This window comes from Hesperophylax consimilis, chromosome 2 (assembly GCF_061612785.1).
Source record: "Hesperophylax consimilis isolate HC1 chromosome 2, BYU_Hcon_1.0, whole genome shotgun sequence".
NCBI lineage: Eukaryota > Metazoa > Arthropoda > Insecta > Trichoptera > Limnephilidae > Hesperophylax > Hesperophylax consimilis.
In genome coordinates, this window is record NC_142837.1 from 16,069,527 (window position 1) to 16,097,464 (window position 27,938).

A 27,938-nucleotide genomic window follows, 5' to 3' on the forward strand; every position below is an offset into this window, starting at 1 on the left:
AGGAGAGTTAGATTCTTATGTATATCACTCAAACACACTGAACCCCAGATTACTATCCACCCATCAAACCTATTTACTTCCCAGAACTCACTCTCCTTCTTTTCCTTCAAAATTCTCCCAACACAGCATTCACAAAGATGACATAGGCCCTGAGGGTTACGATTTTCCTCAGGGCCTCCTGTGTGGATATGATATAAGAAATAAACAACAATCTTGCTAAACGTTGGCGGTGACCTATGGTAGGGGTGTTGGTTATCTAATAAATGGTTTCCCGGGGCGGCGGTACACATAAAAAAAAACATAATTGTAATAGTTCTCGAGGGCTCTGATGTACAGACATTATGGCTCCTGTTGATTGACGAACATATACTAAAACATCGTTGGTTGGAATCGTAGCTTGAAATGACTTTAGCCATGTTTAGTAATAAACAAATTAGAATAAATTAGCCACCATAATTTAAATTTAAAAAAATTTAATTCTCACCAATCTAATCGCCGCAATTTTAATAGGCACATATTATGGATATTACGCTTTGTTTCAACTTAATCATTACAGGAAACTTACGTCGGGAGAGATGGTAAAAGATACATTAAAATAAAATTTTATTCAATCAAAGTTCAAAATTTCACTTATAAAATGATCCCGACAAACCTCACCCCATGAACCCGGGCACCCCTGCTAAGTCACGAAACGTAGTAAATGATGTATTAAATTTACAATTTTTGTTTAATCAAGTTCAAAAGATTTTTTTAGCATTGATTTGACGTTTGCGAAAGTTCCATTTCAATATAAATACTCGTGAGGCAGTCTATCCTCTGTAAGTATAAAGTCATTTTCATAGAATATGGATGTACTAACAGGATCTAAAAAGTACGACAACGTGCGCGAAATTGGCGGTAAAGTTACAACGCATGCAAGCCGTCAAGTTTGTCAGAAATATATAGATCAACAAAATAAATCGTGTAAAATGTATATGCGACCGAAAAATGGGCGTGGCTTACAGCTAAATCTCGATGACACAAGTTGATCTGTAGGGATTTACATATGTATGCCAGCTTGGGTAATGGATCAACATATCCGGGGTGGATCAACAAATGCAAACGGATCAACATATACCTGGCGTACCGTCGCGCGAGATCAACATAGTACGAGAGGGGATAAATATATATATATATATATATATATATATATATATATATATATATATATATATATATATATATATATATATATATATATATATATATATATATATATATATGTATATATATATATATATATCAATTTAAAAAGTAATTTTACTAGCATACAAATTTTATTAAAAGAACCGGACTATTCAGATTTAATCAATAAACATAGACAGAGCCATTTTATGAAACGTTTCGATACGTGTGGCTATTAAAACGCACGATAAATTATATTTGAATTCCACAAGTGAAATATAATAATAATATGTATAATCATTTCACAACAATACTAAAATTATAATAATTATCTATAAAATAAGTAGATATATAAATTAGCCAAAGCCGAGATTGGAACCCTGGAGCTTACCGCTTTGTCAACCCTTAATTAATATTAATAATAACTATAAATAAGAAGAACACATATTATTACAACCTCTCTAATCTGCAGAAAGGCTTGCATATCCATAAAACCTCAACGTCTTATATCCCCCGCCTCACCGCTTACCACGTATCTTGAATAAAACTGGATGTGCTAAAAGTACTTATAAAATTAAACGTAATCGTGAAACTCATTCACGCAAGTGGGGCGCAATTCCGCCCAGTCACGAAGAGAGTATCCAAAAGCACGTAACCGGTTCCAAAATTAGTGCGGGTAAACTTCCCCACGCTTCCAATTCGGCGACGCATACAGCTCGTAGCATTACTCGCGCGCGCACACTCACTTAGCGGGTTACTAAAGACAAACAAGAAAGCGCCCGTCTACAAATTTCACATGAATATTAGATGCAGTTCTCTGACGATATTTCAACTGTAAACGTGCGATTTTCGCGGAATTCGGGATGCATAAATCACAGGGGGTAGGGGCAAAATTATGCAAGGATAAATAGCGCTGAAGTGGAAATTTACAACAATGTATTTGGGCGTTTTTGTTTAAATTGAGAGCAGTTCTGGAGATGCGAGTATGAGAAAGTAAGCTTATTAAAAGATAAGGACAATAATCATCTGATAACATACACATAAATACGAAAACGACATGTTTTCATTCTAATCTGAACTATTAAGCATAAATAATATGTGTATGTCTGAGGCAGTAAAACTTACGAATGGTGAACACTAGCTTCATGAAATTTGTGCAGTTTTTTGGGTCTGGAATTTTTAGGTCATCGCAACCATTTTCAATGTGAAACTTGATTTGGAACACAAGAGCATTGAAATATTCCCTGTCACTGCCACTCATGTCAAAAAAAACTATTGATGTTGATCGTTCCTTAGTTTTTCAATTATGCAATAAGAAAACATTCACAAAGTGCTTTTAAAGGGATGCAAGTGGCAGCGTGCCAAGTGCCGGCTAGTGATACCTATGTTCAGTTGTACAGCCACTAGGTATAATAAGTAGACTTCTTCCTGCGGAAACCTGACAACCAAAGCCTCCACGCACCCTCCCACCCCTCCAGGGTAGTTCACGATCCCAGTATCCTCAACCCAACAGTTGAGATATAACATAACGCAGACACTGTTCTGTTCTGCAAATCAACCCGTTTTGTTACATTATCAGCAAATCATGAATCGATTAATCATTGATGATGAACTTTATGTATTTTCTTTTTTTTATTAAAGTCAAACTTATGTTTACAAGACAAGTTTTTTTGCAAAGAACAAGCATCATTTTTAAACCAGCGTAGAACAGTAACCTGACCGGCAATCAGAAAGGTGCGGTTTCAATTCCCGTCGGCGGCATTTATATTTTCTAGGAAGATTTTTAAAAGTTATATTTGTTTTTAAGGCTAATAATTAATGTTTATAATAATTTGTTAAATGTATTTTATATCGACTGATTTAGTCATCTCGCTGAGATTCTTAAGAACGAATGCTTATGTAGATTAAGATTTTTTTATATCCAATAGACACGATAAAAAATACATATTTCGTAATTTAATGTTATATTATAACCTTTAAGATGGTAAGGAAGGTACCTAATTCAAGTTGGAAACAATGAGGAATTTTCACGAACTTTGAAATATGGGTGGAAGATTTAATGTTTATTATTATTCTGATTATCGTCCTAAAAATTAATAATTTTAATATTTACATTCATAATTATTGATTTCAAAAACGATCTTAAACCTCATATTTCGAAAAGGTTCCAAATGGCTACAACGTCATTATGACGTGAACGCCAATGTGTATGAAGACGAATGTCACCAACGCAACGTAACCTGATGTGACGTCAACGCTAATGTGTATGAAGACGAATGTCACCAACGCAACGTAGCCTAATGTGACGTCAACGCCAATGTGTATGAAGACGAATGTCACCAACGCAACGTAGCCTGATGTGACGTCAACGCTAATGTGTATGAAGACGAATGTCACCAACGCAACGTAGCCTAATGTGTATGAAGACGAATGTCACCAACGCAACGTAGCCTAATGTGACGTCAACGCCAATGTGTATGAAGACGAATGTCACCAACGCAACGTAGCCTGATGTGACGTCAACGCTAATGTGTATGAAGACGAATGTCACCAACGCAACGTAGCCTAATGTGACGTCAACGCCAATGTGTATGAAGACGAATGTCACCAACGCAACGTAGCCTGATGTGACGTCAACGCTAATGTGTATGAAGACGAATGTCACCAACGCAACGTAGCCTAATGTGACGTCAACGCCAATGTGTATGAAGACGAATGTCACCAACGCAACGTAGCCTGATGTGACGTCAACGCTAATGTGTATGAAGACGAATGTCACCAACGCAACGTAGCCTAATGTGACGTCAACGCCAATGCGTATGAAGACGAATGTCACCAACGCAACGTAGCCTGATGTGACGTCAACGCTAATGTGTATGAAGACGAATGTCACCAACGCAACGTAGCCTAATGTGACGTCAACGCCAATGTGTATGAAGACGAATGTCACCAACGCAACGTAGCCTGATGTGACGTCAACGCCGCCGAATTCACGAATAAAAACTAACGTGTCGTTTTGGCAGCAAATCGAAAATGGCACATTATAAGAAATGAATTCGTCAACAAAAAATTACCTTCATTCGTAATTTTTTCCAAGAATAAAAAAACAATGAAAGTGAAAAAAAAACCTATTCATATTTTCTCAGACGTGAGCGTTTAAATTCAATGTAACAATATGAGAACTTTCAAATCTCCTGCTAATTTCATTCATGATTATCTTCAAAACCTTCGTAGAATAATAACTATATGATAATAATAATAATAATAATAACTGTCACACTTCATCACAAACACGTTAACATCTCAGCACAGGTTCTCCTAGTGAGGTGTTCACGTAACATACAATATCACCCACACACAGTTTTACCTATATCAACCTATATTCTTTATTTTTTATACCTTTTTTCTGTACTTTTTTCTCTGTACTACAATATAAACCACTGTAATCATTTGTAAAATGTGTATTCAAGAATAGATATAAATAAATAAACAAGGAAACAGCCATCAGAGAAGACAGTCCTAGTGATGGAAGAAACAGGCACAAATAGACAAGAAATAATGGCAGGAAATTAAAGCATTTCAAACAAAAATCCGGCATACACCGGTTTACAGAATTGTAATCGAAATTAAAAATGGATCAATCATCTAAAACAAAGTGGTGTGTAAACCTCGGTTAATGTTGATCTTCAGTCGTCATCAGCTTTTAAAAACACTTCAAAGTACCACCGGGTACACAACCAACATGTTCGCTCGTGAATTATTCAGGCGAATCGGAAGCGGGAAGTGTGTGGAGCGTAGTGGGTGCTAGGGGACGTTAGGGGGCGCTGGGCTATCCGTTTCCGGCTGAATAAGGCTCGGCTTTGACTTCCGGCCAACACCGACGCCGCCAACACTACGACGTTCAGCGCCGCGACGCGCGACGCCCGCCGTGCTATGATGACGGGGTTGAATGTAGCTGAAGCCGTAGCCAATAGCTACTCTACTCTTATTACGCATTCATCGCGGGTTACGGATCGTGGAGTTTTAGCGATGTAGCGGAAGGTAGAGGCTTAGATGTTGTGATTACATTAAGCTGCAAGACAGTGAACATGTATTTGTTGGTGGAAAATAATCCATTGAGAGGTATATTACACGAGTTTCCTTTAATAATATAATAAATTACCAAAATAAAATAAAATATATTTTATATTAATAAAACAAATTTTGACATAAAATTAATTGCTAGTTAAGATGACATCAACAGACTATTAACATTAAAAACACCACAAGACGCTGCTAAATCGACAGTCCCTTTAGAAAACAACTAAGCCCACAATTAATCTATTTAAAACTGGGTAAAAAACAAACCTCCTACGTTAATACAATTTCAAAACTTCCAAACCTGAACTTGACTTGACGCAAAATAATACTTTGAACTATTTTCCAAATCATATATAAATAAGTGTCCCATTTCACCCCCTACGCCCCACGACTCTACGACGGCGTATCACATTCGTAACGGTATCGTCCCCAACACTGACATCATTTCACGAACCGCAGACTTCTCTGCCGTAGCGAGTAGCGAGGGCGTGTATTTAGGGATTGGGGATAGGTTGCCTCGGAGAGGGTGACAATACCTTGTTGTAACGTCTGTGAAAGTCAACATTTAAGGCATACACACCGAAATGTACATTCTCGCAGGCTTATTTAATGATATGTCTACGCTTTGAGATGGGAAGCCTCTGAAATGTTGATATACACGGTGTGGATCAGTAGTACAAGCGAGAAACTGGTGAATTCACGTCTCAGAACCCCAAAAAATCGATTTGTGGCTTCGGTTTATTTTTTAAATTCTATTTTTAATTATTTCGGCAACTAACGGGTTAAAATAAACTTTAAAAGCCGGGGGTCTACGCTTCAAAGCATTTTTGATTATCAAACATATTATGTTTTTCATCCTGAAAAATGTAGATAAAATCAATCTGTGCCAGAATAATATAAACATGTTTAAATAATAAAAATACGTCTTAAAGGTAAAAAGTTAAAATATTTTTAAATTTACGTTGGCTACACAAATGTCGTTATTTGTGCTTTAAAATGAACTTCAAAAAGCTTATCGATCTATAAACACCATATTTTAGTTTAGAATTCCCATTTAGTTATGAAAAGCAGTCACCGTCACCGTCACCGTCGCCTCGGGGATAACGGATTTGGGGAATGTTCGGCATTTCAGTCACGTCCGGAATCTATTCACCCTATCCGACTAGGTACGAGTACAAGTTTAGTACTCCTGCAATCTAGCCAGCCTGGCCTCGCGGATTAATATCCATCAACTTAAATACAATCAAAACATTCAAATTATTCTTTCTGGTATGCTTATGGGCCTAATGACTAATATAAATCTTTATAGTTTAGATTTCGAAATTTGATTTAAAAATATGATAACTGTTCTATTTTCGGTTCTCAAATAAATTGATCAAGCTACCGTGACATGTAAAAACTATATAGTTCACTACGGAAGCAACATTGATCTATATCTAAAAAGCTATGCAAATTTCATGGCGCCAGAACGCACCGTTCGAGTGATTTTGTTGCTTTAATCAAAAAGAGATAATTTTACTTCAACCGTATAAACTTTAAGATTGATTAATTGAATGATATTGATTTAATAATAAATAAAATTTGAATTAATAAAACATAATTTTGAAAGCTCGTCGTTTTGCTGCATCCTAATTTTTGTTTTGAAATCAAAGTTTAAATCCGTCCCCCTCTATCAAGTAGATCACGAGTGGCTAGCAACCACTTACCACGACACAGAATAGGTTAAGTATTGATTAGGCGGGAGTCGGTGAAGATGTAAAAGAATTAACCTTTTTGCAGTCACTTAGTTTCTGAATGGCTTGAAATAAAAAGAGATTAAATATTTGTAGGAAATTGGAAGCGTAAATAATTATTAAGTGTCATTTTCAAAATTGGAAATGTTTGTTTTAAGAATTCTGAAAAGCGATAAAGTTTTATACCTATAATGTTTTTAACAGAAAATTATTAAGTATCATTTTTTCAAAATTGAAACTCATTGTAAAGAATTCAGCCTATTAGTATGTACAAACCATCACAAGCAGTAAGATTAAATCGTAACATGTCCCAATAAAAGAAGAAAAGAAAAACATATTATCGTAAAATCATGCTTAGTAACGTTTTATTTATTTGGCCATCCACAATTTAACAGCCCCTTTGGAAAGCAAGCACGCCTCTGCTAACTAGTTAATATAAAGGGTGGACATAATTTATTTTAAATTTCCTGTATTTTCAAAATGAGCTAGTTCACAGCAGAAGTTTTATTATACAACAAATAAGTAACTGCCCTATAACATCGTTCCGTGTGAATTCCTTGTGCCGAAATAACTTTAAAATATATTCGCGAAACGGAATGTTTTATTTCCTGTAGGTATAATAAAAAACATCATATTGCCGTAATAATGACAGCAATAAACTGGAGTACGTTCCACTCGCACCGGAACGCAGCTCTTGGTCGAAGGCGAAACATGTTAACCTAATGCCGGTGAGTACATTTACCCCGGTCGCTGGGTCGCCCCCGCCTCCTGCAAATTAGGATTGATTAAGTTTGTTTGCAGGGCTGTGCGGCTAGAGATTGTTACTAAATCCTTGCCAACACCCTCGTCGGGGGGAACCACCGCACCCACCGGGTGAGTGTGACACCTTAGGGGAGAGAGGGGCGTGTAAGGACCAAAGAGTGGGAGAAGTACGATCTACGGTTGGGGGGGTACGTGCGATCACGGGTGGTTTGGGGTTAGTTTGAGTGTGAGGCAAGTGCGGGTGGGTTGTGTAAACGTAAGGGCTAAAGCTCCGGGCGGATCACGAACGCGTGTATTGGCAAAAGAAGAATCGGCAAGAAGTGGGGATGCTGGGCGGAATAATGATGCGCCGCCGGGACGGACGTGGGTCCCAGAAGGTGGCTCTGGGAGATGTCAGATAGTATATATCCTTCAATAATGCGTACGGCTATATTAAAAGGAAATCCGTGAAGCACGCTAGTTTGTGACACAGTTGACACGTATTTTTTGGGACGTGTGAAATAAATAGTTTTAAAAATATGCGATATCGAAATTATCGTACAAACCCTCTATAATAATATACATTTCCTCAAAGTATGACGTGGGAAAATGTTGTGCGTTTTGGAATTTCAACGAACTGAGATAATACTTCGTTTTACAAATGCTCCATACAGGTTAGGTTACTAGAAATAATTACGTTGATAACAGCTTTACAGATCATCGGTTCTTCGACCCGGATACTCAGTAAGTATTCTATAACTATACAGGTTAGGTGATTAGAAATAATGACGTTGCTAATGATAGCAGCTTTACAGATCATTGGTCCTTCGACCCGGGTACTCAGTAAGTATTCTATAGCCATATAAGTTAGGTGACTAGAAATAATAACGTTGCTAATGATAGCAGCTTTAAAGATCATTGGTCCTTCGAACCAGATACTCGGTAAGTATTATTATACTACCATATACGTACTTTATTATTCTAGAAGGTTTTCATTGAGTTCTTATTTTTAGTACGTTGTTGGTAATATGCATTTTAATTTTACTGGGAGTCGACAAGATAAATAGTATAGATTACCGAGGACAACAACATGTGTCAGAATAAAGCCAGTGATAATTATAAAGTTCTAAAATACTTATGGGCACCTACAAAGCTCTAGGTCTATACAACAACATCTTACGAAATACGATACTAGAACCTATAAAAGACATATCCAATCATATTTTCGTTTTGCGTATGAGTTTAAATGTTAAAGACAGTCAATTTTTCATCTCATAAGTCGAGTTTTGATCATTTGTAAAAAAGAAAACACCCTTAACTGTTTTTTCTCGGTGTATGGTTTTCTGTGGTATAGGTTACTTACTATACGACAGAAAATCCATCCTGAGAGTTTTACGGTCTGTTAAATTATACCGGTAGATATGAATCGAGCAATTTCGTTTAGTTGTAAAATTACAATAAACAAAATTATTTGGCAACCAGAGGCGGCCCGTGACTGAAATTGCCAGCAGTGCATTTCACTTTTAAAATGAACCTTGTGTGTAATTTAGGTGTAGCAAATTAATGAATGGGGGTACCTACCGAAATTCATTCTATCTACTAAGTTATACTTGTAAAATAATTGATTAAATAATAATGCAATGCCAGCGTTCCCAAAATCATCGTGAGAGTAAAGGAAACGCAATTTATCTGTGAAAATGTAGGGAAATCATTCGAATTCACCGCGAACGAGTTCCAATGTGTGAATGTCGTAGCGCTAGCATTGTACATTAGTATTTCTAAACGAATGTATTCCAGACGCATTGGATTATGAATGATCAAAGTGATGCAAAATTCACTAGCCCGCTTGCTCTTGCGCGGGATTCTTTTATTATAAGATAGCCCAAATAATGACCTGATGGGAATTACGATTGGATCGTACTTTCGTACATCGAGGACTGTGGCACAGGTGACGTTGTAAGTTGTTATGTGAAGACTGAAGACAAGCAGTGCAATGCACAAATGCACGTACAAAGGAACCGCCTCTGTTGGCAACCCTGTAATATTTTCCCGAGCACTACTCTAGGGATTGTTTTTAGCGGCGTTGTTTTATTTTCCTGCTTCCATTAGAGAAATAACACCTCCCACCCTGTGGGATGATAGTTTACATTATCACTGGTCTGAGGCGTAGCTGTAGTGAAACAACCGGGTGATACAGGAACAACGAGATAATATTTATTGGTTCGATTGTATTTTGGAGAGCCCCATCATTTTTTTAAATTAACATTCGAATAACATACGATTAGTACCTACACTTTTTTCTATTTTAATTATACTTTAGGAAGATATTGCACAACCGTTTTACCACGAAACAGCTGCCACGCATTGTGTTGCAAATCCTAGTTCTTACAATATATACATAATACATACATCTGTGGCTTGCTTCTAAAGGGGCTAATGGGTTAGTTTTAAAATTTCACGAGGCTTGTGTAGAACAAAAGAGATTTGCAAATTTAATTTTAAGAAAGGCTATTTTATAGTATGTTACGTTTTTATTAACATTATTTGATAATGTGGGCCTAGTTGGGTAGTGTACGTTTACCAGTGGTGAACCGCAGGAAACACAGAAGATAATTACATTTTAAAAAATATATAAGATACATTGAATCAAGAACAATCGTAAATCATGTCTTTGATGAACACAACGCCATTTCCATCACGAAATACGAAACTTAAAAGTATCCATTTATTTGTCATAAAATAAGTAACAACGTCATTCATGCCATACAAAAGCAATCAAAAAATCAAAAAAATTATTTTGGTTTCATTTTGAAATAAATATAAAAATCGTAAAAACAATATTTGAATAATTTCCAAAGCCGTCATATCACTACTAGTCTCCTATTGAGTAGGACGAATGGAGAGTAAGTGTGTAGACTGTAGAGAGCCATGCGCGGCGTTAGTGGGGGAGCGATGTCACACTCGCCAGTGAATGTGGGGAGGGAGGGGCAGAGCGGACAAGTGGGTGTCGGAGGGGGCACTTCAATACCTCCGTCGAGAAAATTAAATATATATTCACCCGCATGCAAACATTTCACACCTGCTCTTGAATGCGGAGAGCTCCGCACTTGGGATTGCCGTATTTGGAACACGGGTCCACTTTCACACTGGAAATACGGGAATGGGGGGTTCAGAATGTTAAATATCTGGGATGTTTATCCAAGCACTGTTAACTTTGAATTTTCCATACTTATTGAAACTTTGTATACAAGGTGTACTGCACGTACACAAAATTGCTGGTTTAAATCCTTCGGGTACCTGCTGTTAAACCGGGTTGTGTAGATTTTGATGGAATAAAATATTGTATGCACCTATGTGCGATACAACCATTTACACGGCAATTTTGCGAAGCGGATCCGAACAGAACGCTAGGCGTCATGAACAATTACTTTAAATGTCTCCATATACGTCTAACAAGCAGAAATGGAAGTACCGAGTGAATCAAATAATGGAAATAACATCACTAGCTGAAAGAGTAATGAACACGAACTCCAGGGAAAAAACTGTGCAAAATTCAGAGCTCACCGTTGGATTCTTTTGCTGCTTCATTTGTACAAAGTAAAACAAAATCATTATAAGCAATAATTATTCACCTGAAATATCAATACAAATTGAAAATATCTCCCGAGTAAGAATAAATGCCACCAACGGGAATTGAACCCGTGCTTTCTGATGTCCGGGCAGGTGCTCTGAAACCACTGAGCTATGTCGGCTTATTTCCAACCCGTCAAATCAACAATTACTGCTTATTATATTTTTTCCACCTGTAAACAACCAACTTTATATTTGTAAGAAAGGCTTTGTTAGTGCTAAATTTCTCGCTAGATGGCGTCAAAAAAAGGCGACAGGCGACTAATTATTGCTTATAATTATTTGTTATCCTTTATGCTATGCATAAAACCTTGTCTTATAAACCTTAGTTTATCATTAAAAAATAAAAATAAAAAATCGTTCGACGAATGATTTTTATCGAATTTTACAAAATAAAGGTATATATTTGAACATTGAAGCGTGCACAAAAAACGTACATAATCTCAAAGCTTTGCAGCCAGCCACCATTTCTCAGCATTGCGTTCATCAAGCGTGTTTATGTCGTCATCAAATAATTCCGCGCGAACACGCTCGCCCTCGCCCTCGCCCTGCATGCCCCTACCACTCCAGCCAGAGTCGTGAGTAGCTCGAAATGCAGACGCGCTTCAGAATACGCGTCGCATCGCCGGCCGGCGTAGGTGACGTCACAATCCCCCTTGAGTAATGGGGAGACGTTATATCGAGGACTTTCTATATTTCATAAACCCTATTGGAGCAAATAGTCAGAACAATGAAACACTGCGGGGATGTGAACAGTCCTGTTCATATGTGCTCTGCGATTCAGATTAGTTTTTGTAACTAATTTTGGGTTGTTGGGTGGAGGAGTGATTTACACCACCCATCGTTAACCACCCCAGCCAGCGTCGTGGGAAAGCAGGTGAGAACTGGGAACTTACACGAACATAAGCCTGAATAATACAGGCCCCGTAATCAACATCGCCGTGCCTCCGCACAGATACGAGTACTGACTACTTGACTGCGGGGTGCTAGCGCTGCCGTGCTGGTACTGCTGTACCGATACCGCTGTGCTGTGTTTCTGTGTCTGGTTCGCGTTCGCAAAGACAATCTTCATGTCGGCACATTTGCTTGTCATTAACATGCTGTCTTCGGTAATGGAGATCACGATTTACACGTTTGAATATCAAGTACATTATGTACTTCTAAATATGCTTTTGAGACTCGACGCCCTCCGTAAAGCATGGGTCTACGCATTTCAATTTGTTACCATAAGGTGCTGGGTTTGATACCTGTAGCAGCACAATTATTTAATAATACAATAATGTGTTATGGGTACTTTGTAGAAGTCCAAAACAATTATAATTTCAGTATGATAAAAACAATTCACTCTAATCTTTTCAAATAACCATACTCAGCCATCTTAATTAAAGCACATTAGTAATATGTATTACATATGTAATGCAGCAAACAACTCGATAATTACTCGCGCAATCACAACATACACCCATTACGAAAAATTACTACATTAAGACATCTTTCATGATTCCTTTCTAACATACAAAACTAACTTATTAAATTTCTTAGCATGACATATTTCAAAAATATTTTCACATCATTTTTCAAATCTTCTATGTATTAACAGTCAATTACAATGCGTGAGCTTATTTTAAATTCTTGTTTTCAATTCATTTATTATTATCTATCCACACACTTCCTTCCTTTTATAACAATCTCAGGCGAAATTACGTAATGATATTTTATGGACATACGTAATAGGTACTAGTACAACTATGTAATAATTAAAAATATCTAACTGTATCTTATTGTACTGTGTATGTCTTTACAAATAAATAAATAAATAAAAATAAATTACCAAAAAAATTTTCAATACGAACGAGCGCCATGGCAAAAAGACATGAGTTTTCTTTGTCCCCACCAAATTGAGATTAGATTCGACCTAATCTAATAATATTACATCCCCATTTACCCACTTCCTGCTTCTGGTGCAAAATACCCACAAGTTTGGTGTATTAAGGTGATCTTAAACCCCACTGGTCAAGCTCCTCATTCAACAAATCGACTATAATCAAAATTAAGCACCTTCATCAAAATGGTGTATACCCACCACGCATCACTCTAAATATATGTATATAATATAAATATCCGTAAGAAACCTTTAGGTGAGATGACCAAAATTTAACAGTGTGAGAGCACTGGTCAAGATTATTAACCAACAAATTACTGCAATCAATTATTAGAACCTTCATTGTAAGGGTTTGAGTAATTAAATGTTCAACTAAATGAACGTTGTTTATGTTATGTCTCTTTTTGTTTTTTCCTACTCTTGGTTTCACAATATTTGGCGTGTGAACTATCTGTCTGCTTGCGGATGATAACTTTACAAAATTTTCATTTGGCTAATTAGTACATAGTGCTTCGTAGCAGGCACCCATACCAGATGCTCACATTCCAAACAATAAGGGTTGGGTGTTGGTGGAGGCAGTTAGGTTTGAGATTGGGGGGCAGTAGGTGCAATTACTTGGATAACTTACAGGAGTTATTTGCACGGAATATAATTCCATTATGCTATTTGAATGGAAGACAGTTAGCTCGGTTTTTATATATCCTTCTAAGAAAGGCTATTAGCAGGATACCCTCGAAGTAGAACTCAAAGTAAACCTTTATATGATGTAAGCAACATATCAATTTTCGCCCTCTCTTGTGGTGGTATTTATTCATTTAAGACTATGAATAACTGTGGGTTATATATTATTACTTCTTCAGAAATTGCAAAACCATTTTAAATTAAATGAAAAACACAAATATTTTTCATCAGGATACAAAGTATACTTATTTGGTAACCGGATAAATCATCACAATGATAATTCATCACATATTTTAGGTTAGATTAGGTTGGGTTAGGTTAAAAAAAAAATTTTTCGTCGTTTCTAATGACTTTATATCACTTTTTAAAAGTGTGTTGAATTGTCACTATATTAAGTTATCATGGAACCGTATAGCGCCGTTTTCTAGAGAAAATCACCTCAAGTACAAATCACCTTAAAATATGTATATTTATTATGATTTGTTGTACCACGGTAATAGATCTGCTATCCCAACTGAGTTTAAGTATTAAGCTAGTAAATCATTCTAGTTGTACATAACTATTCAGTTCAGAATTGTACTAAAATTTTATCAGGAAACCTGTTGTTAATTCATTCGTTCAAGGCCTGCAACCCCATTTTTAACCGCATTACAAAATATTTGAAGGGATTCTTAATAAATCAGCAACACTCATTTTTCTCCGTGTACCTACTAATCAATAAATATTCTAGGTAGTACGTGCAAATGTGTCCAATTTCACGAATCATCCATCACAGCGGCTACAATAATATTCTGTCCGATATAAAATAAAACTCCTAGTAATAACCTATCAGTGTATGGACACACATACATGTGTAGGTACCGTACATACCGTACATCCGGTGAAAAATCCCCCAGATAATCAAATTACCAGGCAGCGAATTGAATACACGGCTGTTTTTATTAAATCAAGGTAAGTTAACTTTTTCAGCCGGCTACAGCGGTGGATATCGCCATTGCCCGACAATCAAATTAATAAAAGGCTATACGAACACCGTGCGCCCAGTAGGTCTGTGTACGGGTTAGTTTGTACACTGGGGTAGGTTCGGACATCAGGGAGTGGGGCAAAGGGGGCGGGTAGTGCAGCCTCCATCACCAAATGGGTGGGGTTGATCTGCACTTTACAGTTCAATACACATTTTTGATTTGATGGGATTGAGCAGATTTTAGAGGAAATAGGGGATTCCGAACCGTTTTTCACAGAAATTAAAGTAATGGAGGAAAAAATACGAGTTTAATGTGAAACTATTTATATGAATTGTTCTACCAAGCGGGTAGGACAGCTGCATTGAGACGGTAAATGAAGCCAAGCCAGGGGGAACCTGGTCTTTGGGAAGACCGTCGATAAGAAAACGTTTCACGAATTACGTACTTGTCGATGTGGATCGTCGAAAGTAGAATGTTATCATTAAAGGGATGCAATACGTAGTAATGCTAAATCATGTGTTTTGGTTTGAACTTTTGGTCGCCAATGTTTCAGATGCTTTAATTAAATACTGCGAGAAGAATACATCTTGGCCTTTGAAATAATCGAGTATTTTTTAGATAAGTCTTTTTATAAGCCCAGAAAAAATGTATAAGGCCTATGAAAACTGCTTTAAAGTTCAAAATCTCCTACTAACAAACCCAGTTTAGATTATGATTTTATTGTATAATGTGGTAAATTAAGTTATTTATAAAATGATCGAAAAAAATTTAAATATTTATGCCTGAACATCCACAAAATAAAATAAAAGAAACTTTTTGGCCATGTTTTTTTCTTGCATAAATCAAAACAGGCGGATGGTGTTAAGCGGGAATTTAAACCTTATCGCCATCTACGTAAGGGTTGTTATTGATAGCGGCTCAATTAAAAATATTACACGACGTAGTGCATCGCCTTAAGGGGATTAAAGCTGTTCATAAGGCAAAAGGACCTCCAGTGAAAAATATTATGACTTCAAATATATACATTCATATAGATCGATAAACGATGATTCTGAATATACAAGATTTATTATGTATTATTATTATACCTAGAATTTATAAATAGTCATTAAAAAAGAATAAAACCCCATCACATTAAAACACACAGTTTGGTTGGTGCGAGTCGATCTGCTCATTCTGAGACGTTCTAACAACACAACCGGTCTGCTTGAGTAATGTATCTATGATCTACAATGTATTTTTCTTTCGAAGTAATGCTGGTTTTCAAACATCGGTAAATTGTTTATCAGGTGCAGTCGTGAATGTATTTTTTGCTTTTTAGTTCAATATAGTAACATTAGTGACGAGATGCTAACATTTTACCTAATGTTCTTCAATGTTAAATGCGGGTAATCATACGAATAAAAAACGTTCTGTCTAGCATACAAAAAACAGCGATGGTTAAAAAAAGAAGTAGGATTTTTGAGACTAGTGACTGGTGATGTCACAGGTCAAGTCCATAAATTTGGTGCGAGACCCGAAAATTTAACCGTGGAAAATATTTTAACTACGAGTACTAAAACTAACTATAATAATAAAAAAATACTGGTATTTAAGTAAGAAGGTCATTGTTGATAAAAAGGGAACTGGAGCTCACAAGGATCTCGGCCAAAGCCTACATAATTAATTATTTATAAAATTTATTTATGAAAAAAAAAAACACGATGGCACCATAAGCCTATCTGGTGCTTATGGTGCAAATCTGATGTTTTTTATTACTTTTAAAACGCTAATATATTCCAAACTTGAGTAAATGATAGCAGGAGTCGGGGACGCCCGAGAAAAACATGGCACGACCAAGTGAAACCAGATACTTGAGTCGGTCCATGTCGAGAGGCAGAATAATAGAAGAGTCTCATATGAGAGAGATGAATGAATATGAATGAGGCAAGGATTGTGTGCCAAGACCTAGTTCTTTGGAGGTCCGTCCTATCTGCCTACCCCTGCGGGGAAACGGCGTGATGGTTAGTTAGAGTAAAAAAACAAGCGTGATTTAAATGAACCATGCAGAGCTGTTTTGATATCTGATGGTAAGGGCAAGTGTTTTCCAAATGTTATTTTACGATTTCCTGAAAAATAAAGCGTATTTCACAATGTGTCATAAATATCGCTGTGACATTCGGTTTTCTTTCTAAAAAAGTTCCAGTTTAATCTTTAAAAAAACCTGACTCCTTTAAATTTATAATTCAAAATTCAATATATTACGATGTCTTACGGTAAAAAGGGTGTAGTATGTATTTTGATTTCTTATGGAAAATATTTGTACTTACCAGCTTACTTTTCTTAGAGAAAACAGTGGTATATTCCAAATCTGTGAAAAGCTCGCAAATTACAGTTTATTTGAAAGGAAAAGTTCACCTAGTCAATGTTTTTTAAAAAACAACAATAAAAAAAGGTTTTTATAAATAGTAACTCGGTTGATTTCGCCGGCAATAATTTTTCCCGGGCGTTCTGTATTTTTGTTTACACCAAAATGGCGTCCGGCTCAGCGCCGCTCGGCAGTACTGTCAATTAAAAGCGATGTTTGTTCAATTATCGGATGCTGGGCTGCGAAAAACCAAACAAAAATCACCGAAGGTAGGGCCGCGTTTTGGGGAGAGTTTTCCATAATACATGGCATCATTGTTTGCACCGTGATTGCACACCTAGATACACTTAACAGTAAAACCAACCGTGGTTACATACCCGTAGCCAGTGATGAAAGAATCATGCTCGAGCACCATGGTCAGTTGGAAGATAAAAATAGAAAACTGATTCAAGATGGCAATGGCAAAAGCGAATTCTCCCTCTAAGAGTGGATTCAGAGCTACCAAGATGGCCGCCTATTCAATATTAATATGCGTGTTCATTAAACCAATACAAATCCGCTGGCCTTAGGCAGTGCAGTGTAATTCTCTGTGGTCCTTACAAAAATGTCGATGCGGTTATGATTGATTAAGTTTAATGAAATCAGCTTCAAATCTTGTGTCCGTCTTGAATTATAGAGCTTTAAAACATGAAATTAAAGGTCGACAATAGTAAAAAAACATTTGACGGACAGACTTAGGCAGATGGGTAGTGAAGCTTGTGGTTTATAAGATCTTCTTGTTTTGGGGAATATGATATTGGCGTTATACCACAGACATATGAATATTAACGTTATACTGTCTTCGCCAAACTGCATCCTTTCATCGGTATACCTAGTTATAGTACCATTTGATAAATTGCTACACGTATGTGATATTTTCAACTAACCGTCACTAACACAAGTATTTAAATATACATTTCAGGTACTTTAAAAATGCTGGCGCGTTGCACATTTTGTAAATTGCATTTTACGAATTTTGTATCTACTTTGTAAATAGATATGCAGGAAATTGAATTTTCAGTATGTTCCATAATTAAATTGAAAAGCTATAAAACGCTATGTTTATCCGCTTGTTGTTAATGGTAATTAATTTAGGATGTAATTTTATTGAAGGCTTGTTTAAAATGGCGTATTATGTATTATTGAAAATTATATAAATTAATCTATTTATTTAGATATATAAAGAAGAATGTTTATGGCGCACAACGTGGATTTGATTTTCATACAAATATAATAATTTTTCCGAGATTGGTGAAATTTTGCACACTTGACCTCCAAAACAAGAGAACGGTCACTGTCTACACCTAATTTTATTTAAAACTAGTAACATATAAAAGTCAAGTCACCTGAAATAGTTATACATAACATCATTAAACTATATTTAGGGTATCGCGGGGTACATTTAGACATGGGGCTAATAATATGTGAATTGGTGGGATAAAGACGATGGTAAACTTACCCCGATGATGGCGTTGAGTTCGGTCATGGTGACCTGTTTGGCTCTTTCTACGGCCGTGGCCACTTGCTGTTGGTGTTCCTGGCTCAGGAAAGGTAGAATCTGAGCTATGATGGCGTTTAATCGCTTTGCTATCTCGGTCTGAAAGAAATAATTAATATTTAAGTAAATATGGTACATCATTTTCATAAGTGTTTAATGTTGCATAAATAAATAAAAAATTAGAAGTAATGCCCGTGAGAGCTGTCAAGAATTGGTTGGGACAATTGAGTTATGTTGACTAGCAAACTCTTGAAAGAAAAAAGTACTTACTACAGTACAGTAAAAAAGTACTTAAATCAGTACTTACTACAGTTTGAAAATGTGATAGGACATAAGAATCAACAGACAAACTTGTATTGCAGTAAAGCATTTCATTATTGTCAGGTCTTCTGTGATTAGACTAGAAAAATACGATTAAAAAAGGATTTATCATTTTGATTTAGGTAATCGAATTATTCAGGCAAAAAAAAACAACAAATAAAATGACTACACTTTATAGTCACCCCATCTGCATTGACATATTAAAGTATGCAGTAAGACAGTATGCATCTCGGTGGACTTACACATAATAATATGCAGATATGCACCCCGTGTAATAGTGTGGGCTCTACCAGCTAATTCAGGTAAACTGCATTCTGGTGGGAGTTGTGAGCCATCTAGTATAACTATTACAAGTACTGTGACAGGGACAACAGGAAGTTCCTGATTCCGATCTAGGACTCCAGAGAGATGGTGTGACGACCTCAAAAGGAATGGCAGCCGTGACAAGGGATGGGAAGGCTAATGCATCGGGACCGGTGATTTGGAACAGGGTAGTTGAGGAACCGACACTATGATATCAAAATATATTAACGATAATATTGAATTTCGGTTGTCTGTTCGTGGTTTTTTGTCCCGATTAAACCGCAACTAAAGAAGTAGGTACCTATCTACTACCAACCTATAAATAATACTTTCAAAATATTATTTTAATCGTCTTTTTCAAAATCGGAATAACCTATGTTTTTTCAAGGGTCAACGCTAGTTTCGGTTGAATAATTAAAAATATCAAAAATTCTTATATTTTCAGCAGGATGCATTACTTGATAGTATAATAGCCAGCGTATTTGCCTTCTAAGTAATTGATTGGGTTTTGATAGTCGGCCGTGGAATCTTTTTATGTATATGCAATTTTTTAGTACCCACATATTTCTTTTAATTTTTATTTTTTACATTTATTTCACTGGTCGTTAGTACCTACGTTATTACAGTAATAATTCAATTTTAGATTTGACGTATGCATTTCGCTTTAAATTTGGGATGGTCCGATGCTCTGCAGGGAACCCGCTTGCACAACGCGTGTGTAAACTGTGGGCCCTAAACTTAAACTTAAACGGTATTCAATACTTCGTTTGTGTGAAAGCACAATGAAACTATTTCGATAGAAAAAACAGTGATATCCATTATTGTTCTTATAATTGTATTACTCAACACTGGACTTGAGTGCGGAACAAATGAACAGAACAGTGATTTATTCGTAGTAGAAAGAATGCGGGGGGAAGTGTCCAAGTGCCAGATATCTCACATGCTTTAGTTTGACATACGGTATTTCGGTAAAATCAAAACATTTTCCACATCAACTATAAATACAAATTACCACGAGATAAAACCTACCACCGTTTAGAGCGGTTGTCTCTATGATCAAAACAATTGTGATCGTGTCGTGTCGACAAGTGGAAGAGGGCTAATTTAATCTAAAGAGTGAACTTTCGATATAAATGAATGAAGATACTGAGAATATCTCTGGTGGTGCACGGAGAATACATACTTATGTAAAATATTGACAATTTATTCAAAATCTGGTCAAATTATTCGTATTCCTGTTAAAAACAAGACTGTAGGCCTTTAACGAACGTATTGACAGATTTCCTAACATTATCACTAAATCGAATGTGCATGAGGATGTCGGAACATGTGTTCATAAAACCACTAATGTATTTCCATTTCGTCATTATATAATAACAGGATAAGCGCAGCTGCATGAACACGTGTTCCTATATATAATGAAACAACTAATGGTTTGTTAAAAAATTAAATGCTATCACGTTTTTAAAAGGATATTTATGCCATACTCATTTTTCTCCGTGTGAACGCGTTTTCGAAGAGGTAAGCCAAAACAGTAGACCAACAGTCTTTAGAATGATTCTCTACCGCTACCAATCACTTATAACAGTTCCACCCACAAGAAGCCTGATATTATAATATTATGTATTAACATAACGTAGGTAAATGTCACTTACTTGTGGAATTCATTAACATTACATCAGTTTATAATCATTTGATTTGAACAGCTGATGACGAACAGTTGTCACGAGATGAATGACTAACAACTTGGCGATAATTGCCCGGGGTGACTTAGAACCTTCAACTCGGGTTAAGTTAATTATTATGCTAATAACTTAATAACGCTTCGTCGTAATTAAGAATGACACTTAACTCTCTATGGCTAGCAGATGTGGCAATGTATTGCACGATACGTGGCACGTATCGGTGGTAGATAATATTCATGAACATGATTTGAAAAATGTCAAAAAAATATTATTTATCGAGCACTTTAATTGAATTAAATTTCTAGTGCTGGGATAGCATTTTTGAACTGATGGTTTTATTTTTGTATTTGTATTCCATCAAAAATGTTTCATGTTTGTGGATTCTGTATGGTGGGTATTATAGAAAGGAATGTGAGAGTCCGATATGAGACCAATGCTGTAATACAAAATGCGGCAAATCAATGACACATCTACTAATCGGTGAAAACCTGTTATTATTAATAATAATAATAATAATTGGATAATTTGTAGAGCGCCGTTTTTGTGAAAAATCACCTCAAGGGCGCTGTACAATTTATTTCCTAGGATCTACATTTGTTATTTAGAAAAGATACCAAAACATACTTACCTGGCAAGTCACTTCCGACAAACACACTTATATTAAAAAGTTTATGCTTATAAAAGATAGAACTGCACGCAGAGGACACTATATCAAAAAACACTGGTCGTCGCATGATCTTAAGTCTGCTATAGTTTTTATTTTAATTTAAATGTATTTAACTGTCTTAAGCCTACAAATTGTTAGTTGTTTTGTTTTATTAATTATTATTTTTAATTATTATTTTTATTTATTTTATTTTATTTTTAGTATTTTTTACATGTTGTTAATTTAAATTGCCGTCAACTGTGAAAGTGGAGGTTTCTGAAATTATGGATACGACTGTTGGTTTAATAATAATACATATTTTACAATACATTATAAAACATTGCAAATCAACTGTTGGTTTTTCCAATAAAATGTTAATAAAAATAAAATAAAGGAAATAGTCAATAAACGGAGAAATATTAAATAGTCTTCGCCAAAGAGACGTGTTGACGTTTCGTACCTACTCCTTAAAATGCTGAGCCGGCAGCCGGCCTGGCCGCTGATTCAGCACATTCTACTCAAGGGAAACAATTCATTCAATCCGATTCAGTAAAATAGAGCAACATGAATTCGTTGTTAGGAAGACGTCTGATCTGAGCATGTATCAGACAATTCTGATACTCTCACATAATTTCTCTATATAAACGCGTAATAATCTTGAACGATACTGCCATTGAAATAACCTTCTTGAACGTACCGGGATGCTGTTTGAATGGGTTCAACCGACCGTTAACCCAGACTAGAGCCGCGCTCCTATACCCCCCTGGCCACTTTTGTCTCCGTCTGCTCCCACGGGGAGGGGGGTCGGAGGTAGGAGCCTACTGCAGCCTGCAGTAATATCACATGACGCTCCGGAGCACTTGGAAGTTGGAACGAACCACATAGTGTTATCGCACTCTTGGCTCGGTGAACAAATAATTCTAATTTGTACATGGATGCTCGGTGCATGGGAATGAATGTCCAAACAATATTGTGATTCTAAATAATATTATTACGGTAAATCATAATAAGGAACAGTAATAAGGAACAATAATATTGAATAAAGGAAAATATATGCACATAACGTTTTAATTTTCAATTAATACGACACAAACAATCGACATCTCACGTGTTTTTACCATTCAATGAATAATACGAGTATGTGTAATGTGTAGTTTTCTGTCTATAGATAAGTTTCCTCTTTTCTACTTGTTCAGTAGGAAATAAAATTAGAATTACCATAATCGATTTGGATATGAATAATTTATTTCTAATGTTATTTTTTTTAACTACGCGTTAAAACTTCAAGAAAACAATGGACAAATATAAATAGAATTTCACAGAAAATAATAGGAACAACACAGTTAAATAAGAAAAAGGTAAATATTTAGTGTACGAAATCATGTTCGATCTTACTATTCCAGTGATGACTTAATTCCGCTACCTCGGCTATAGCTACTCTTACGAGTACGTAACGTAACGCCATAGTCTAAAGTTGCAACCCACATTCAGTCTAACGTAGTACTCCGACGTCGAACGCTATAGTTCTGTACGGAGTTATGCGGGCGGCCGCGGCGTTTCATTGTTACGAATGCTACATTACAGTTACATTCGGTGTAACGAGCGAATTTGTATGAGCGAATCGCGTATTTTCAATTACAAAGTTGGGATAGTCTCCGTTCTGCAGCGAGCGGACTATATGGCGCGGATGGCGCACAGAAACCGGCTGAACCACATACAAATTGCATTTGCGGGTGTAGTACGCTCCATGCTGTAATGCGAGAGATTACAAATTATTTGAGATTAATTTAAATATAATTTTTTGGGGTTTTTTAAAACAATACAATATTAAAACGAATGTTTTCAAGTCAAATACAGTCAATAACACTTTTACTTTTAATACCCATTTCCGACCAAATATTGTAATATCGTTTACATAATATTTATGTAAGTAGATACATAATATTATTATTATGATGAATGCAAATGTATCTATGCATTTCTATAAAGATGGTAACATGATTACATTGACTACGCTCATATTGATATCTAGCAATTAGTAATATTTTGACTTTCAAAAACATATCCTACAAGCAACTAAAAATACAACATTTGAGCTAAAAAGCTTCCTATACTATGGTATTAAACTTAACAGCAAAATCCCACTCCCATTCAAATATTAGTATCTGAACGAGTCTTTCATTTGCTTTAAAAACAGTAATTCATTTTGGTATACATTTAAAAACACCGAATAACTTAAAACTTATATATTCAAAATCTATTACGTTTGTTGACATATATATTTTTTATGAATACATATATGTATATTTAACGCCATAATATTTTCCCCTTATTAAAGTGGTGAAAATAGCAGCACTAAACCACGCTATTCGTGTAAAATTTAAGAGCCAGAATTCTGGCAGCTAGATTTGGGATATAAGGGCATACAAAAAGTTGGACAAATTCCACCAGACCGCAGCCGATCGCTACTCATAATAAATGTATGCCTTGTGAGCGTGCGGCTTAAATACGAGTATGTAAGTAAGCACTGAATGAAACAAGGGACAGACAGTGGATTGTTCAGCATGGACTCTGATGGCGGAAATTGTCTCCTCTATTCGGTGAAAGAGAAAGTAAAGGAGGAAAACATTATTTTTTCATGAAACGTGACGTGAAAACATAAAGTGACAGAAGGTTTCAAAACAATTTACGTGCCACAAATACTTCAATATCGTAATGTAAATATACGAGTAATTAAGTGGCACCTATCTAGCGAAAAGGGTAGATAAGTGAATCAGTAACAAATCAATATATTATGCCTTCCTTACGGTGCCACAAAATTACTAATTACTAGGTACGGGGCAGTATACTCAGTACACAAGGTAGCTATGTATGATTGAGTGAGAAATGTGGCAAAGACTGCAAGGCTGATGTAAACGTAATGAGTAAGATTAAGAAAGGGACGCTCAGATGGTTTGGGCATGTAGAGCGAATGAGCGAAGAAAGGAGTATAAGGAGAACATATTATGCGAATGTTAATGGTAGCAGACGTCGGGGACGCCCAAAGAAGACATGGCAGCCAGAATAATAGAAGAGTATGTATGAGACGATGTATGAATGTGAATGAGGCAAGGAGAGTGTGCCAAGACCTAGTTGTTTGGCGGTCCGTCCTCTCTGCCTACCCCTGCGGGGAAACGGCGTGATGGTTAGTCAGTAAGTTAAATCATTTTATTAATAGTACAAATATGGTCACATGGGCATAAGTAAAATATGATATTGGTGCTTTCATGTTGGTATTGTGAAAGTGTAAAAAGAGTTTCATTAGTAAAACAACTTGTTATTTGAACTGAATGTAACTAAAGGTGGCATGAATAAAACACTGCACTAACAGCTCTAAGCTTTTCTATATTTATGGAGTGGCAATCAGATTGTTGTGCAGTTCAGTGATTGTAGGTATATTGTCACACGTACTAGCATAACATTTCGTTAAATATTTATAATGAAATCATTGTGTATAATTGACTACAGCTGCCTCTCTTGCCTCTCTCGCCTCCGGGGAGTTGGCGGAGAGTGATTGTCACACAAGGGGCCCTCCACTACTGAGTGCAAAGAAGAAAGGGGGGTAATTGGGAATGGAAATAATTGATCACTATTTTTATTTAATTTGTTATATCTTAAACTAATTAACTAAAGGGATTAGAGAAAATTGGATGATAAGCAGTGTTTTTTTCATCAAATGCTAGCGATAGGATGCATATAACTAAAATGGCAAACCTTAGACCAAAAGAGGAAATATTCTAAAGACGGGAGAGAAGTCTGAAGAATGCCATGAATAATAAAAAAGTTAATTTTTAAAATACTGTTTTCAAGAAAAGATCACCACAAGATTACCTACATTACAAGTTGCTACATTGGATAAATAATAATACTGAATCACTTGGAGGTATCTACGTATTTTTAATGAAATTCCCCCTTTTCATGGAAATATATAAAATATGTTACACAAAGTGAGATCTCCTCAGGGAGATCCATCTGTCTTAAGAATACGGATTTTTTTTAAATAAACGCTATTATCCAGTTCCCACCGCAAAGCACACAATGAAAATATACAAAATAGCCTATCTATTCTGCAGTCTTATTGGATTGATACCACATTGAAATGTTTGCACGTGGTATATATAAGTGAACGCGGGAAATTAAGAAGGAACGAAACCATTAACTATATATTCATCCAAAATAAAAACACACAATTTATTCCCGTAACAGACATTAATTAACTTTTAAAAATTGCCTAGCGTCAAAATAATTTCGCCCCAGATGAACTACTGGTCGGGTTTTGATAGTAGCTTCGGGGCATCGCGATAGCGGACGGGATGAATAATTAAAAACGCATTAAACACCGATACCGCCGCGCCCGGGGTTACTAACTAACTAATTACTAATTAACCCGCTTCACTTGTATTCAGTGGGTTGTAGTTTCATTCAATGAATTAACGAAAGGTCGACTATCACTTCGAATCTTACCTCCATATTCCCTTCTCATCAATGAACAATAATGCCAGAGACGTTTTCAGGGAGTACTACACAATACTCACACTATATTCACATGCCTACATCATTCGGGGGGTTGGCATGTGAATAGTGTGAGTTTTCAGGGAGTACTACGCAATACTCACACTATATCTAAACTCTCATCAATGAACAATAATGCCAGAGACGTTTTCAGGGAGTACTACACAATACTTACACTATATTCACATGCCTACATCATTCGGGGGATAGGCATGTGAATAGTGTGAGTTTTCAGGGAGTACTACGCAATACTCACACTATATCTAAACTCTCATCAATGAAAAATAATGCCAGAGACGTTTTCAGGGAGTACTACGCAATACTCACACTATATTCACTTGCCTACATCATTCGGGGAGTAGGCATGTGAATAGTGTGAGTTTTCAGGGAGTACTACACAATACTTACACTATATTCACATGCCTACATCATTCGGGAAGTAGGCATGTGAATAGTGTGAGTTTTCAGGGAGTACTACGCAATACTCACACTATATCTAAACTCTCATCAATGAACAATAATGCCAGAGACGTTTTCAGGGAGTACTACGCAATACTCACACTATATTCACATGCCTACATCATTCGGGGAGTAGGCATGTGAATAGTGTGAGTTTTCAGGGAGTACTACACAATACTTACACTATATCTAAACTCTCATCAATGAACAATAATGCCAGAGACGTTTTCAGGGAGTACTACACAATACTCACACTATATTCACATGCCTATATCATTCGGGGAGTAGGCATGTGAATAGTGTGAGTTTTCAGGGAGTATTACGCAATACTCACACTATATCTAAACTCTCATCAATGAAATGCCAGAGACGTTTTCAGGGAGTACTACGCAATACTCACACTATATTCACATGCCTACATCATTCAAACAGTATTCACAGAATACACCAAGACCTAATACCTTTATAATGTTCACCTATATAACACCAAACCAAACATAACACTATATTTCTTTCTTATAATATTACCTATAATGTAGTTGCTTCTCGCAACTTTATGTATAATTCTTGCTCTCAGTGTGGGGAATGAAACTTGCTCTGTCGAAATTTTTTACTTTAAGAACTTTGCTTGCTTTAAAGGGCAAATATACGAGTACTTGAAGATACGAAATAATCCTCAACTGTTATTCTGAATATAAGATTATTAAAACTATTATATACTTGCATTATTTATAAAAATAAAATGTATCTATGTTATGTACGTAAAAGCCCAACGGGCGTTTAAATAACACATTCTTTAACATTACAATACATCAATATTTTACCAAAAACACCTCAGCAGCCGGTCTTCTAGATTTGTTCCCGATACACAATAATATATATATCGTTTTAAAAATGTACTAAAAAGTCGTTATTGGTAAAGATGTGGGATGGAGGACACCAGATTGAGGAAGTAGATCTTTGAAGACGATAAGTAAGCCATATGGTTTACACCTTGCTACCGAAAACACGATGATAACTTCTCTGATACATTTATGAAAATCGTAACCACTTGATAATATTATATAAAAAAACTCGGTTGGGTGTTTCGTAGAAATTCAAGTGCAACATTGTCATCAAATAGCCATCCCGCGCCATTCTGTTTCTATCAAATGATGAGCTTAAATTGAATCAGCTGATAGCATAAAGCATACGTACAAAATGACAATTGTGC

General features: G+C 36.1%; 1 protein-coding gene across 5 annotated transcripts in view; it reads right to left on the minus strand.

Annotated features, from left to right (window-relative positions):
• LOC149425730 (protein groucho-like) overlaps positions 1–27,938 on the minus strand; it is a 358,855-nt gene that overhangs the window by 130,826 nt on the left and 200,091 nt on the right. For all 5 annotated transcript variants that reach the window (XM_089641419.1, XM_089641413.1, XM_089641399.1 and 2 more), the window contains exon 6: positions 18,722–18,859. In XM_089641419.1, coding sequence (XP_089497545.1) covers positions 18,722–18,859 — 138 coding nt within the window. The remainder of the gene's footprint in view (positions 1–18,721; positions 18,860–27,938) is intronic.